A 15,532-nucleotide genomic window follows, 5' to 3' on the forward strand; every position below is an offset into this window, starting at 1 on the left:
CAATTATTGGAAATATAAGAGGAGTAACTGAGAGGGGAGGGGTGAATCAATTACTACTAAAATAAATCCCAAATCCCTTAGATGTCAGTACAAAATAAACTTAAAAAAATGAACTCTATTGATGATCGACAAACACATAGAAAAATGTTGTAACTCGGTAAACACTAAAAATTCTTGGAAAATGCTTAACATGAAAAACTTAAATGTTATCTGAGATTACTATTACTTTAACTTAGTTGCAAACACATAAGAGAAATAGCATGAACACATTTGACACCAAGATTTAACATGAAATTCCAATTTTTTCTGATGTACCCCACCTCAAGCAAATTCCTCCAATTGCTTCTTAAGTTCAACCATCTCAGGCCCTGACAACCGATATGGTGCTTGAGCTAGAGGCCTTTCCCCCGGTGTCAACTCAATCTTATGATCTATGGCTCTTCTGATAGGGAGTTGTGCAGGAAACTTGACTGGCATCAGGTCTTCAAAATTCGATATGACCTCTTCTACTTCTATTTGAATCGGTGTCTCCTTGACTCCTTCTAACTCATCCCAACCTCCAAGTAGTGCTGCCAAGAACATAGGTTCTTTCTCTTTCTTTCTAGCTGACTTCTTCATGCTCATAGCTGAAATCAATGGAGCCTTCCTAGACTGTCACCTGTCTGATGTCTTCACCATACATGAGTTTTGCAGATTTAAGAACAAAATTGACTCCAAATGAGGCATCACTGCCACTTTACCCAGCCTCAAAAACTCTTGCCCCAAAATCAACTCAAAATCATCCATTTCAATTACCATAAGATCAATGTGGCCCTGCCACATTTCCACTTTCACTAGTGTGCCCTTCACAACACCAGTTACTCGCTTGGCAGGTGAGTTCACTGCCTTAAAGGAACTTGTGCCTAGTTGCACCTTAAGTCCCAGTTCCACAGCTCTCCTAGCTGAGACATAGTTGTGCGTGGCACCAGAATCTATCATTCCCATGGTCACCTTGTTGGCCATCACGGTCTCGACATTTAACAATCTGTTCAAGTTCTCAGGCCTTGCTGTCATAGCCTTCTAAGGTTGTTGGTTCTTCATGGCATGCAAACCTTGAATCACTCTTATTAGTGAAGATGAACCATCTTTCTCCACAACCTCGGCCTATGTCAATGACACCCTCTGTCTCTCTGGACAATCCCTGGCCCAATGGCCCTTATTTCCACAAGTAAAACATGACTTGTAAGGGATCTTTGGCTTTGGCTTAGACTCATCAGGTTTTCCCTTGCCCGAGTCCTTCTTGTGTGTTGGTTTTGACGACCCTGTCGTCTTGGTACTCGAAGAAGGTCCAGTTGACTTGGTAGTCCCACTACTCTTCTCGTCATTCTTCTTCTAGAACTGCTTCTTGTCCCCTTTCTGAAATGGCCCATTGTTGTTGGTCTCCTTACCAAACTGGTGATCTTTAAGAATGGTTGCAATGGTGATGGCTTCCTCAGCTGTTTGAGGTCTAGCTTTCCTTACTTCAACCATTGGACCTGGTTTCAGGCCGGTTATGAAGAAATGCACTTTCTCTTCCTCTGCCCAGTTTGGCATTTGTAGCATATATGTACAGTAAAAATTACCAATTGCAACTAGTTACTGATTTTCACTCTTTTGAAGTGAGCTCTGTTAGGAGCTAACCCTATTAAAGGTTACAAAACACACTGTTATGTGTGACCCTGTTAGAAGATTTAATTACCCTTTTAGGAGTGGCCTTGTTAGAGGTCTTTGGAAAATTCAATAGAATGTCACCTTGTTTAGAGGATTTACAAATAGTTGTTAAGCCAACTCTATTAAGAGATTTAGATTACGGCTACAATAGTTAGAGAGTAACAATGAGATGACCTAATTTTGAATACAACTAAATTTTTGATTATAGATATCAATTCTAGCTTGTATACTTGATCCTCCTTGATCTAATGTATCTTTTCAGCTCCACAAGAATATTCTTCTTATCCTTCTGATTCACTTCCTCTTAGCATCATCAAATCTTCAATTATCTTCTATCCATTCAATCATTCTAATTCTCAACTTGACCTTATATTTATATCTTTCATATTTTCAAGTTGGCTATAATATAGCTTAGAATAATTAATATCTATCTCCTTAGTTGGCTAGAACCAACAAATAATTCAATTGAACTTAATATGCTAAAACAAGAAAATCCTTTGTTAGCCAACCCTGCTTGGTAGACACTAATTCAGAAATAATTTTTTTGTGTTAACCAAGTGAACTCAATCAACATTGCATATACAAAAAAATTCCTTTGGTGACTAAGTGAGCTCGATTAACAATGGCTCCATCTAATATTTCCTTCATTAACCAAGTGAGCTTGATTAACACTCAACTTTTACAAACTTTCCTTTGATGCCCAAGTGAAATCGGTAGATACTATCTTCTAAACTAGGCAAAATCTGGAATGCTCGGTAGACATAGAAAACTTTCTTCAATGCCTGAGTGAAGTCAACATACACTGTCTAGCAATGATATGCCATCTTGTGTAACATCAAAGACAATACACAATTAATCAATTGTTTTAACTCTCTCTGTGTGTGTGTGTGTGTGTGTGTGTGTGTGTGTGTGTGTGTGTGTGTGTGTGTGTGTGTGTGTGTGTGTGTGTGTGTAAGTGTAAAAGAGTAATATGTATATATAGAAATAGATCTAAGGAATGCATTTGAATATAAATATATTAGAAACACCAAATTTGGGCTAGTCAAGTCATAAATTCAATGAAATTAGAGTATTGGGAGGCTACAAAATTTGAGTCTTGAATATGGGTGCCAAAATTAGAGACCCAACCTTCAAACTTGCAAATGTTAAAATAATGATTCAAATGATGAAACTTTTATCAACAAATCTTATTTGAATTTTTAAAATTTAATTTAAAAATAAATAAATATATATACATATACACATATACACAGATATATATACATACATATATACATACACACACACACACACACACACACACACACACACACACACACGTACATGTGTGTGTGTGTATAATTTTAAAAAATTCAAATAATATTTGTTGATAAAAGTTTCATCATTTGGATCATTATTTTAATATCCACAAGTTTTAAGGTTTAGTCTCTAATTTTGGCACCCATATTCAAGATTCAAAGTTTGTAGCCTCCCAATACTCTAATTTCATTGAATTTATGACTTCACTAGTCCAAATTTGGTGTTTCTAATATATTTATATTCAAATGCACTCCTTACATCTATATATATATCTACATATTACTCTTTTGGTTAGAAGTTGTGGCTTGTGTCTTATATAAAGATTATTTTAACATGATACTATTAAATTAAATAGAAAATATTGAATATTAATTATGGTTTGTCTAGTTCTGTTGCATTCGTTGTTTCTTAGAGCTTTCCACTATGGCTACCTATTGCTCATCTATACTATTTTTTTAACAAAGTATTAACTACATCTTTTTAACTTTTAATCTCATACTATTATAGCTTATATATTTAGCACGACTTTAGTAACTTTCCCATATTGATTTGAATAAATATCATTAACCATTCTAAAATAATCAACATTTATATTTTTTTCTCTTTTTCTTTTTAGTGTTTTTTTTTCAGATTAAGATTAACTTTGGTGCATAGTTTCCTTTTTTGGATGGGATTTATTTTTATTTTCTAGATAAGATTTATTTTTATTTTTGAATTTTATATGGTAGATTTTGGATCATATTTAAGTAGTAAACTTTTCTAATTTGAAGATGAGAGTGATTAAAATAGTTTTATTAGAAAGCAAACAAAGACTCTTATTTTTCTTTAATCTATATAGATTTTAGAAATTTGTTAATTTATTTTGGAAAAGTAAAATAAACATTATATTTTATTTTTAAAAATATTTATTGGTAGATATATTTGATAAAAATAATAGCTGCATATTTTAAGCTTTTTGTATTTTCAATTATTGTGAAATTCAATTAATATTGGTGTAATCATATTTTTAAAATAATCGTACCCATAAAAATGATCAAATAAAAAATTAATTAAATTTAATACTTGTTCATTCTTATATTAAAATTTAATGTCCTATACACATATTCTCTTATTGGATTATTTCTAATCAAATAGATGTATATTTTATTAGAAATGAAATTTATAAATAATTAGACATCTATAAGCTCTTTTTAATTTTATATATATAATAACCTCTACTTTATTCTCAATTATTTAAATGACAAAAATGACCAATTATGTATCTTACACCATCTACTTTCATATTACATATAAAATGAAAAATTATAAATAATTAGGTATCAATAAGCTCTTTTTAAATTTTTTTTATATATAATAGCCTCTACTTTATTCTCAATTATTTAAATGACAAAAATGACCAATTATATATCTCACACCATCTATTTTCATATTACATATAATATATAACCCTTCTAACAATCCAGAGTGTTTATCTATCAAGCATGAGGTTATTGCTAGACATATTTGTAGTTAATAAACATCTTGTAACACACACTAATTTGTAACACCCCACTAGGGAACCCAAAAGAAATTAACCTAAAGTTTCACTAAGTTTGCCAAAAAAAAATTCAAAGATAATAAACAACAATAGATATAATATAGCAGAAGCAATAATAATAAGAGATAAAATAGCAAAAGCAATAAATCACATACATACAACCATCATAAACAGATTACATCTCTTAAGGTTTCGTGATGTTGAATCACATGTATAAGTTTATTAATATTAAATGTAACATATAACCAAAATCTACATCAAGGAATAATCACAAGTACAATTCCAATTAAATAATATGCATTTACATAAGATGCCACTTGGCATAGCTAGAATGCATAATCATCCACTATACAAGTCACAGGGTATGAAAAGCTCAAAGAATATACATCATCAATAATATAAAACATCTCACAAGATCTCTGATAATCATGTACATACAACAGAGTATAATCATCCAACAGAAATACAAGATCAGATAGAAAGGAACATATGCGAAAACACATCCAGCAACAACATCCAGCTATCGGATCTCAATGGTATAAGAAAATGCACTACCATCCAACCTCGTGGAACCTAAATGGCCCACTCACACCACACTGAGGAGATAAACTCAAGTCCCATACAAATATCAACAACACAAGTCATAATCAACATCTAGGTCAAGGAAACACCTGAAAGAAAACTATCTCAAAGGTACCAAGACACAAGTATCATCTAATCCCAGAGGCAACAAAGACATGTAGGAAATCTACTATGTAAGTGGGCTAGTGTCATCACATGAGCCAAATCTAAGGTTACCCTAGTAGCCTTTTTGGAATCTAGCCCCCTAGTGTCTCTATGTGGCACCAATATCCTTTCATACAAACAAGGCATACTAACAAAGCAAGGTCAGAATGAAGCATCCTCTCTACTCCCATCCTAAGCTGTACTAGGACTTGAGACATGAGAAAGGGAAAAAGTGACTCTTATTAATTTATTTTAAAACCCATTTAATGAAATTTTATCACTTATTGAAACAACTTATAATGGGTTACCTAGGCAACCACTTTGGGCTCTGGCCTCCATTGCAAGCCACTTCCCAATGTACATGTAAATTATCTACCCTAGGCTCATAAAAGTATAACTCATAAAAATTACAATTTTCACCTCAGTCCTTTACAAGGAACTGGAAAGTACGTATAGATAAAACACAATAATCACCTCAGTCTTTTACAAGCAACTAGAAAGCACCTAAAGATCAAACCTCAATCCTATACAAGCAACTAGAAAACACCAAAAGATAAAACACAACAATCACCGTGGTCCTATATAAGCAACTGGAAAGCATCCAAAAATAATTGATCGAAGACTCAAAGGTTACACCAGAAAAGTCACACCATTCACCTCAGTTCTACACAAGAAAATAAGAAAGCAATAGCGACCAACAAATCAAATCTCATCATAGAAAACACGTGACACATCACCATGGTCAGGTATAAAAGATCGTATACTTAACATCATCACAGAAAAAATTCTCAAGCCTCTAGTAAACATCATGATTTGGTAAAAGTACTAAGTCAAACTTGAAACCCACAACAATAAACCACACATCATGGTGCATAAAGTACATACAAAAGTAACTTTTGTAGTTCATTAGGTTTTGAAACCACTAAAGTTCAATTTTTGCTAAAGGTTTCCGAGTTTTTCATTTTCATTTTGAAGTATTAAAGTTGATAATTTTTTTTTCATTTTCAATTAGAATTTCAGTTTCCATTTCTCTAATTTCCAGATTCACTAAGGTTTATGAGTTCACAAGAAGAATAGAAGATTCAACAATCCATCTCAAATTTGCACACCTACTAATTCAATTCAATTTTATAAAGTAAATTTACAACAATTCTCTAATTAACTATTATTATTAAAATTTTGAAAGTCATTATTAAATCATTAATAATAATAATTATCAAAATATCAAAAAATATATATTTTTAATTATAATAATTTATTAATATTAATAATAATTAAGTTAAATAATATAATTTTTTTTGATCGGTAAGAAGCTAAAGCCAAGATTAATTATTATGTATTATTATTAATTATTATTTTATTAAGCACGAGTAAGTTTGAACCCAAGACCTCTTCAATAAGAGGCTCACAATTTACCATTGTGTTGTAGGCTCTTGCGTTAAACAATGTAACAATTATTAAATAATATAATAACAATATTAAATAATAATATTAAAAAACCACTTTTAATAATATAATTTTATAACCTAATTTAATAATATATAATTAAAAAAACTAAAACAAAATTTAAAAAGTGATTTGAAATCACTAACCCCAAACTATGGGGAGGCCTTTTAAAGGCTGGCTACTTTGGCAGCTCGCTGCCTCAACAACATACATTGCCTCGATAGTGCTTGTTGCCTTGGTAGTGGGCACTGCTTTGGCAATGTTCTCCCATCATAGGGCCGAGGGAGGAAGGAGCAAGTGGGGTGGGGGCATTGTGGCCTCCACACACCCAAAATTACTTTTTAAAAAATAAATTATAAAAAAACAAAAAATTCATGCCCCCATACAAAACACAAAACCAATCTATTTTAAATTGGTGAATTTAGAACCGATTTGTTACAAGCAATTTATTTTAATTTGGTAAATGTAGAACAAATTAATTTTAAATTGGTAAATTTAGAAACCATCATCTATATATATAACCAAATTACGTAATAGATTTGATAGAAGAATATGAACAACCAATTGAATTGGTATATAGAATTCTTGCTTTCTTTTCCAAACCCCCCAAATAGTAATTAGTTGAGAATACAGATCTTTAAAATTTACAAGACAAGGGCTTCAAAGTTTTCAATTCATTTACATATGTCTTCGAAAACAAAGAACAATAAAGCCACAAACAAGGTTTTAACCTGAATATAATCTAGAATAATTTCAATCAGACACAAAGAAGACAAATAATTTCATAGATGAACTACTACAGAAATCTCATGAGATCCTACCTGGATATGATTATGATGCTAAACAACAAATGCAAAAACACGCAAGAGTTTTCCTTTTCTTTCAAAAACCCTCTTCTCAGAAATTGACTCATCCAAACCTGTGTGTGGAGAAATGAACTTTGATTTCCTAATAAAGAGTTTTCCCCAAATTAGGGCTTTGATTGTGCAACCATGCAAAACCCCTTTTCCTTTATTATTTTATTATATTTTAATTTTCATGTGCAACTTTTTTATAATTTAATTAAAATATCTTTATTAAATCAAATGTTTTTTCTCTTTAAATAATTCATGAGATATTTTAAAGAATATATTTATTAATTCACTAATAATATTAGTTACAAAAGTCCTTTGAAAAGCATAAACCCATAGTTCCTGATAAAGACTTTGCAAGTCACGGCATGAGTGCTAGGTCATCAGCTGGTTGAGGGTGTGAAGAAAATAGGATTTGCATTGCTCAATATTTTGGGCTTACCAATATCTGATGCACATGCACTTTCTACTCATGTGATGAAGCCTTTGGCCTCCCCAAACTAGTTTGTCTATGAACCAAGTGTTTGGTCTGCCCTGGCTTCCAGTGCTCTTGGCTCAGAACACCTTGCCACACAAGAAACATATTGGCATTCTCAGTTGGACATCATTGCCACAATTTCGAGTGCACCTTCTTTCATTAGTAATTATGTTGTCATCGCTGAAGGGTCGAGTTCAGGCTGGGAGGTTGCTCCTTTACCATGCTCAAATTTTGGTTGGGGTTATTCTCTACAACCTAGTATGCCTTCCACTTCTGTTGAGGGTGCCTCTTGCAAGGATATGGAAGAATGATAGTATAAAGGCTACTTTCTTTTTTTGTTTATTAAGTTTTCCAACATCAGGCATGTTTTAAAATGTTGGTATTTTTTGTTGAACTTTGAGTCCTCCATGCTTGATGTTTGACTTGGTTATGAAAATGTAAAAATTCAATAAATTTTTATTTTTGGTGGGAATACTCCTACATTTTGTAATTTAGATTTTCTCATCGATATATAATATGTTGTAAATATTGTGATTGTCACTTGTACATATTGTAATGATGTTGGGTTTTCTTTCTGGTTCTTTCCCAGTTGAGCTCTTATATATATATATATATATATATATATATATATATATATATATATATATATATATATATATATATATATATATATATATATATATATATATACAGTGGCTCATCCACTTTTGCCTTTAAAAAAAAGTTAGAGAAATATGTCAAAATTAGAACTTTAACTATATCTTTAAATTTAATTCTTTTATTTAATTAATTTCTTAACTAATTAAATATTGAATTTCTTTTTTAAAATTTTCATTAAATTAAATCATTAAATACTATTTTAATTTGATTTAATTATAGCAGAAAATCATCAAAGACCCACAAGACTAAATATGACAACTCAACTAAAGACAAAGAACATAATCAAACTCAAGGGTAAAAATCATGAATTCACATCACTTGATGAATTCAAATGGGTAAACAACTTAATCACTTGTCCTACTTTCTAGAACCATTGGCTTAGATTAGGATTTGGGCTCAAGAATCATCTCCACACTTTTACTAATTAGATATTGTGATAGGGCATGCTCACCCTGGCAATTTAGGGAAGTTGATGCCCGGTACCTACAATTTGCATAAAATCCATGCATGTACATACACATATAATCTAAACAAAATAGACAATGGCAGGGAGTGGTGCATCGTGTAGATCCCGACTAGCAAGTGATTATGACTCCCTTCCTCAACCACATCAGAAACATCAATCATAAAGTAAAATGTAAAGGTACACCATACGCATGCAAGTATAGGGTAAGTATCCATAAAAACTGCGTATAAATCATCCCTCTAACTATCATCATGAGATAACTAGAAATCACTAAATGAACATACAAATATCATCATTAAAAGGATAAACATAAACACTTAAAATAACCATGTATCAAGTAGCTCATCAAGTATATCAACTAAGTATGAAACAACATCTAATCAAATCTGGCAACCAAGTATCGCTAATCATAAAACATGATCATAAAACTAGCCTAAAAGAATTTGAAAATACAATCTAAAAAGTCAATTAGGGGTAGGCACTACATAATTTGCACGTAATGTATTTGATGTTAGAAATATTTTAGTTAAATATTATTTTTTTTTTAATGAATTAGGTAAGATAAAAATTTAGTTTTTTTTCTATAGGGATGCCCTATAAGAGTTTCAATCTTCTTAATCAATAAAGATCATTACTTGGGATAATCAATACTTAATAATCCATCTTTGATTCAATTATGGCTTAGTTTTCTAGAAATGTACAAAAATAAATTCATTTAAAAATAAAATAAAAGAGAATCCATCTGTGACTTTTTTTTGGAAATGTATTATAATCTTTTTTCTAAAAAATAAAAGCCTATCCTATCAGCTAATCGTTGCACATACAAAGGTGTACAACTTCTAGTTGTAGACATTTATGAAAAATTGGAAGCACAAATTTAGGGCACATGACAAAATGTCTCAAAGAAACATGATCTTCTCCCCTCTCAAAGCTTGAATTAAGAATAATATTGACTTGAACAAAGTCACAAACTAAAAGAGAAATAAATAAATTTTGAATTACCCCAAATGAAGTCCTTGACAAGGTCATGCCCCCTTTATGGAAGCGCTCAAAAGTTGACCAAAAAATTTTAAAATTTGTGCTAGTTTGAATGCCTTAAAACAACCTTTAGAGTTTAGAATTTAGGAAATTATATGCTCAACCTAATCATCCATTACACAAATTTATTTTTATTGCTAGAGGTTTTTAGGAAAAAATAAATTTAAATTGTCATAACCTAAATTAAATGTGATAGATTTAAATATAACATACATATATAATATAAAAGATTTTTTTTTTGTTTTAACTGAAATTCTAACCATAAATTTGTTTTTATTTTAATTGAACTTCTTTTATTTTGATGATTTTTTAATATAAAAATATATTTTAAAAATGAGATATTGTTGTATAAAAAAAACTAAGCCTTATCCATACTATATACTTGTCCATTATATCACCTTGTCCATATTCATTCTCTAGTGCTTGTGGAATGTTAAAGTGGTTGATAGTCACATATGGTTCCACGCCTAGATGGAAACCGCAAATTTCAGTAAAGAAATTGAAACTAGTATTAACCATTAATCACAAAGCATAGTTGAAACAGAAAGACAATGAGAATTAGTATTCAAATCCAAAACTTTATTAGATAACATATATGCATCATCCATAGTTTTATAAGAGAAATTCATCCCAATGTATATCTTATGAATTAAATTTCAAAAAGCTCAGTATCGAGCTCCAAAAATCTATTGATTAGATTGTTATAATGCTCCAATATAAGGACATCGGTAGGTCCTCTCCCCCTTGCAACACATAAAAATCCAACCATATCAACATTTAATCTATCTCAAGTTCAAGGTGAAGCATTGGGATTGAATTTTTTGATACCTTGAATCAATTTGGACTAGGAAATTTAGAAGTAGTAAACATCAAACCCTACTTTTGCCATCATCTTGACCAAACTGGTATTTTCAAACATTGGAACATAATTCCCACTATCTAGCCACCTATTATTAATAGAAAGAGTGGAAGGATATGAGCATACTCATTAGATGTAAGCTACAAATAAGAATAAAAATCATTAAAGTTTAGACTTTATGGATTGATGATGCTAACTATCAAATGGGTTGTACACCTATATTTCATGCAATGAAACATATACATTTCAACAACCATATAGATGACATGTTCAAAACAATGTAGAAGGGGACGATCATATTCACTTCATACCTTTGCATTATTTTAATTTTTTCTAATTATAATATTTCATATAAATATTCATAGAAAAATACATTGGTATACATAATTTATATGTAATATAAATTCATTAAATTGTAATGGAGAGAGAGAGAGAGAGAGAGAGAGAGAGAGAGAGAGATTTAATTGGTATTCAATTAACCTCATCTACTACATAAATGCATGTAAAAAAGATCAAATCTTTTCTTCAAGCATAACGTTGACGTCATGAATATAATATAAGTTTTCCAATGTCCATGATACCAAAGTTAACTCTTGTCACCTAGTTAATCATTTCCACCTCCTTTACATGTTTGTAGGATATATTTGTAAGATATGTTTGTAACATTGTCTTCATTGATAGCTCTGAGAGAGAGAGAGAGAGAAAGAATGGATTGGATCACTCTGTCAACAGTTGTAACTGTTGTTTCAGCATGTTTGGTTGCATGGCTCCTGCAAAGTATAGCCTATTCATCGATTTCACCAGGTCCCAGCATTTATCTCTCTGATTATAATAGCAAAGACCCCTTTCCTCTGAACAATGTTTTGAAGGTAAGTAAAGTTTTTATTGACTAACAGAAAATCCTTGTACTTCAGATTGATAGTTTTGTGTGGAAGATTGACTGGATCGTGTAAGAATTGTTTCTATCAATTTTTTGATCATATACCATGATGAGTCTTTATTTTCATTTGTTTTTATATGTTTAGAGTGTCTCATTGCAAATGAAATATAATATGTCAAGTTGATGGTGTATCATAAGATATGGTCTGCTAATATATTGATGAAAAATAGAGTGTACAATGATGGTGGATTATTGAATATCATCTGATATGTTGTAAAAATAGAGCATAACTAATTATAAAATATGATCTAACACATTGATGAAAAATTCTTACACATAACATTAACCTTCCCCTTAAGAAAATTTTCCCATATGCATCATTATAAGAGAAGGTTGGAAATTGAAATGCACATCCATCATTTCCCATAATTCATCTGGATTAACATATTTGCATTTGTTTTGAATACAAAGTTTGATATCCTCAAGGAAACTATTACCTCCCACCATGAGACAGTAGGTCACAATACACACCCCTCATAAATGATAAGGGGTTTCCATAAAGAAATTATTGAAAGTAAAATGATTAGAAATTGAGCTTTAGTTGTTTCGTTGAGAGAGATTTCCTCTCACACATTCAATGATATTCAAGGAATCATGCTTGAGCCAAACCTTAGTAAATCTATTGAAAACCATCTTTAGGCTAATATAAGTAGCATAGGTTCTTATTCTAATTTGTTTAATAATTGTATTTTTGTATTAACTTGAAAAATATGATTTATTACTCTACAATGATGTTTGTAATATTTTTTAAAATAATAATTATATTATAAATAAATTTTCTATTATCATTTGTTCTATTACATTTCATAAAGGAAGTTGAGTGACATAAGACATAATATCAAATAAATTAAATAAACAAGTAATAATATTTTTTTATGAAATTTATTACACATAGATTAAAAATTTGACCCTTAAAATGGTAAAAGAAAATAAAACTTCAAATTTCTCACATGCAAACAAACTAATCTAAAAACTATGACTAGCAAATTTAGGAGGATATGGAAATAAATATTACACAGAAATTAATCTTCCAGGTAGAGAACAACAATATTAAGTTCATATGAAAAAGAAGACATTTAAGACTAGAAAAAATTTGCAAAGTGGCCACCCTTAAACATCACACATTAAGGAAGAAATTAGGCTTGGAAAAATAAGTCAATTTTGACTATTTAACACTTTTAGCTTAGGAATCAAGCCTTAGTGTGTGATGTTTAAGTTGTCTGTTGCAAAGTAGAGGTTGATATGAATATTGGAAAATTATCTATTATCAACTATAAGAATACCTACATTTTATTATTAGCTAATAGAAAATTTCATGGGGACCACATGTCACTAGAATAATCTCACACACTTTGAAAAATGAGATGAAAAATATTTCCCTGCATAGGCAAGTATTAAAAATGATTTTTGAGGAAATTTACAAAGGAATTGGGGTCATCAATCAGCAAATTTGGCACCGTGGACCTCAAATGTATTTATACCTCATCCTTTGAAAGTGAGTACCAACACCACCACAAAAAAACCCATTGCAATTGACCATATGATGCTTAGCTCATAGCATGACTAGAGGAGAGTGGTGAATGATGCTTAGAACACTTCAATCTTTCTATAGGGCATCCTTGAAGATTTTGATTTCCTAGAAAATAAATATTTATCAAAATTTATCAAATGAATCCCTTTTTGTGGTATCACCCCTAATAGATTATTGTAAGAAATATTTAAATAACCTAAATAATCAAGAGAACCAAGCTTCAAAACAATCTTTCCTAATAAATTATTGAGAGAAAGATCCAACAATTCCAACTAACTTGGGGAACTTTCCATTCAAACTATTTCTAGAAAGATTTAGAAACATCAAGCCCTTTAGATTTCAAGTTTCTGGTGGAAGATAGCTCCATAATCTATTGCTTGACAAATCAATGCATGTTGTACTTGAAAAGACACTCCCTTAGTAATTATATCTAAGCCCTTTATATACTAATACCTCTTTATAGTATTTATTTTCTTTTATCAATTTCATGCTCTAATGTGCTTGCACAAGGGCTACACTTAAAACACATTTTTGGACTTCCCAAGCATGGAACAAAATCTCTTCTAAGACATTATGCTATCATAGAATATTTATGTTTTGTCATTCCCCTATTTTCATTGCTTCATTCACCACATTTCTATTCTTCCATTCACTTGATTAGAAATTTGGTCACACATAAATTATAAGGGTCTATTTTCCTACTAAAATAAGAATTGGGAGTTTGGAATTGGAAATTGGGAATTGAAATAGGAATTAAGATTTGGAATGAGATTTGGGAACTTCAATTTTAGACTCATTTGGTTCCACAAAACTAAAGTTGGAATTACAGTTGAAATTGAATTTTGAGAAAAACCTTGAGAGATCTACTTATGTGATCTGCGCATATAAACTCTCAACCCTATGCCCAATGTTGAAGTTTGAGTGTGAACACTCGAGCTAGCTTGGCTTCAATCTTTGATGCACTATTGGATATTAGGAATCTCCAAGGTATCGTAGACCTGAAAATTCTAAGTGGACTTGAAATTTTTATCATCAAATATCTCCTTAAGGAGAATAGGCCCAACACTTCAAATAGGCATCTTGAATTGAAAGGAAGGTTGAGAACCTAGAAATATTTGTAGTCATCATCAACATTCTTCTATGACATGATATTCATAAAGGAATGCATAATTAACATGGTGAATGCTCCCTATGTGTAGAAAACCACTATGGATCCGTTTGGATCGTGGATTTGAGTAGGAATTATAATTTGAAATTCTAAAATATCCTAATCCACTATTTGGATCTGCAACATGGAAATTAGAATTCAAGATAATGTGGATTCAGTATCCCCATTTGACCCCCCAAACAAGAATCCCATTTCCCCTCAAAATACTTGTTATTTGGAATCCACATTTTAAATCCCATTTTTTCAAACTAAACATTCTAAATAAAGTGAACTTTATTTTCCTTTGACATCCAGACACTCACTTTTGCAGCTACACATAGAGAGTTTTGGAGATCAAATCACTAGAGAAATAGTGGATCAAATTGATGTAGAACTAGATTGAATTAAACTACATAGAGAAATAATGGGGGCTTTGGAGTGTTGGTTGCCTACAGCTACGGGAGGGATAGACAAAAAAATTTTGACATGAGAGGATGAATGGGATCAAGCCCAAGTTGGGTGTTGTAGATGGTCACCCGTGCATTATGTAACTACCTCTTCCCTTCTTCATTTAATCGCAAGTCAGCACAATTCCAAATTTTGAATTTTGATGACAACTGCATCCACAATCTGATTGTGCTATTGATTCAATTTGAGTTTGGGCTTGGGGTATACTAGAGATGGGATTGCTTGTGGTGCCTCTATCTAAGTTTTTTCCATAAGAAATCGTGCCATCATTCATTTAGTTTTGCTAATATTATTGGAAATTTATCAAAGTTTTGGAATCAAATTTTGATTTTTTTTATGTGTTGCAATCCACCATTTTTGTTGTTTTTCAAGCTCTGCGGTCACCTATTTGAGGCTT

At 31.1% G+C, this 15,532-nt stretch overlaps 1 protein-coding gene across 1 annotated transcript; it reads right to left on the reverse strand.

Annotated features, from left to right (window-relative positions):
• Positions 1-321: 321 nt before the first annotated feature.
• On the reverse strand, positions 322-1,053 carry LOC149572550 (uncharacterized). The gene is made up of 2 exons (XM_089815853.1): positions 741-1,053; positions 322-626 (listed from the first exon to the last, which is right to left on the reverse strand). Exons 1-2 carry the CDS (start codon positions 1,051-1,053, stop codon positions 322-324), a joined length of 618 nt encoding a protein of 205 aa, XP_089671979.1.
• Positions 1,054-15,532: the final 14,479 nt, after the last annotated feature.

The sequence above is a fragment of the Cupressus sempervirens genome, chromosome 2 (genome assembly GCF_028749045.1).
Source record: "Cupressus sempervirens isolate cs-2001-9-10 chromosome 2, ASM2874904v1, whole genome shotgun sequence".
NCBI classification, from domain to species: Eukaryota; Viridiplantae; Streptophyta; class Pinopsida; order Cupressales; family Cupressaceae; genus Cupressus; species Cupressus sempervirens.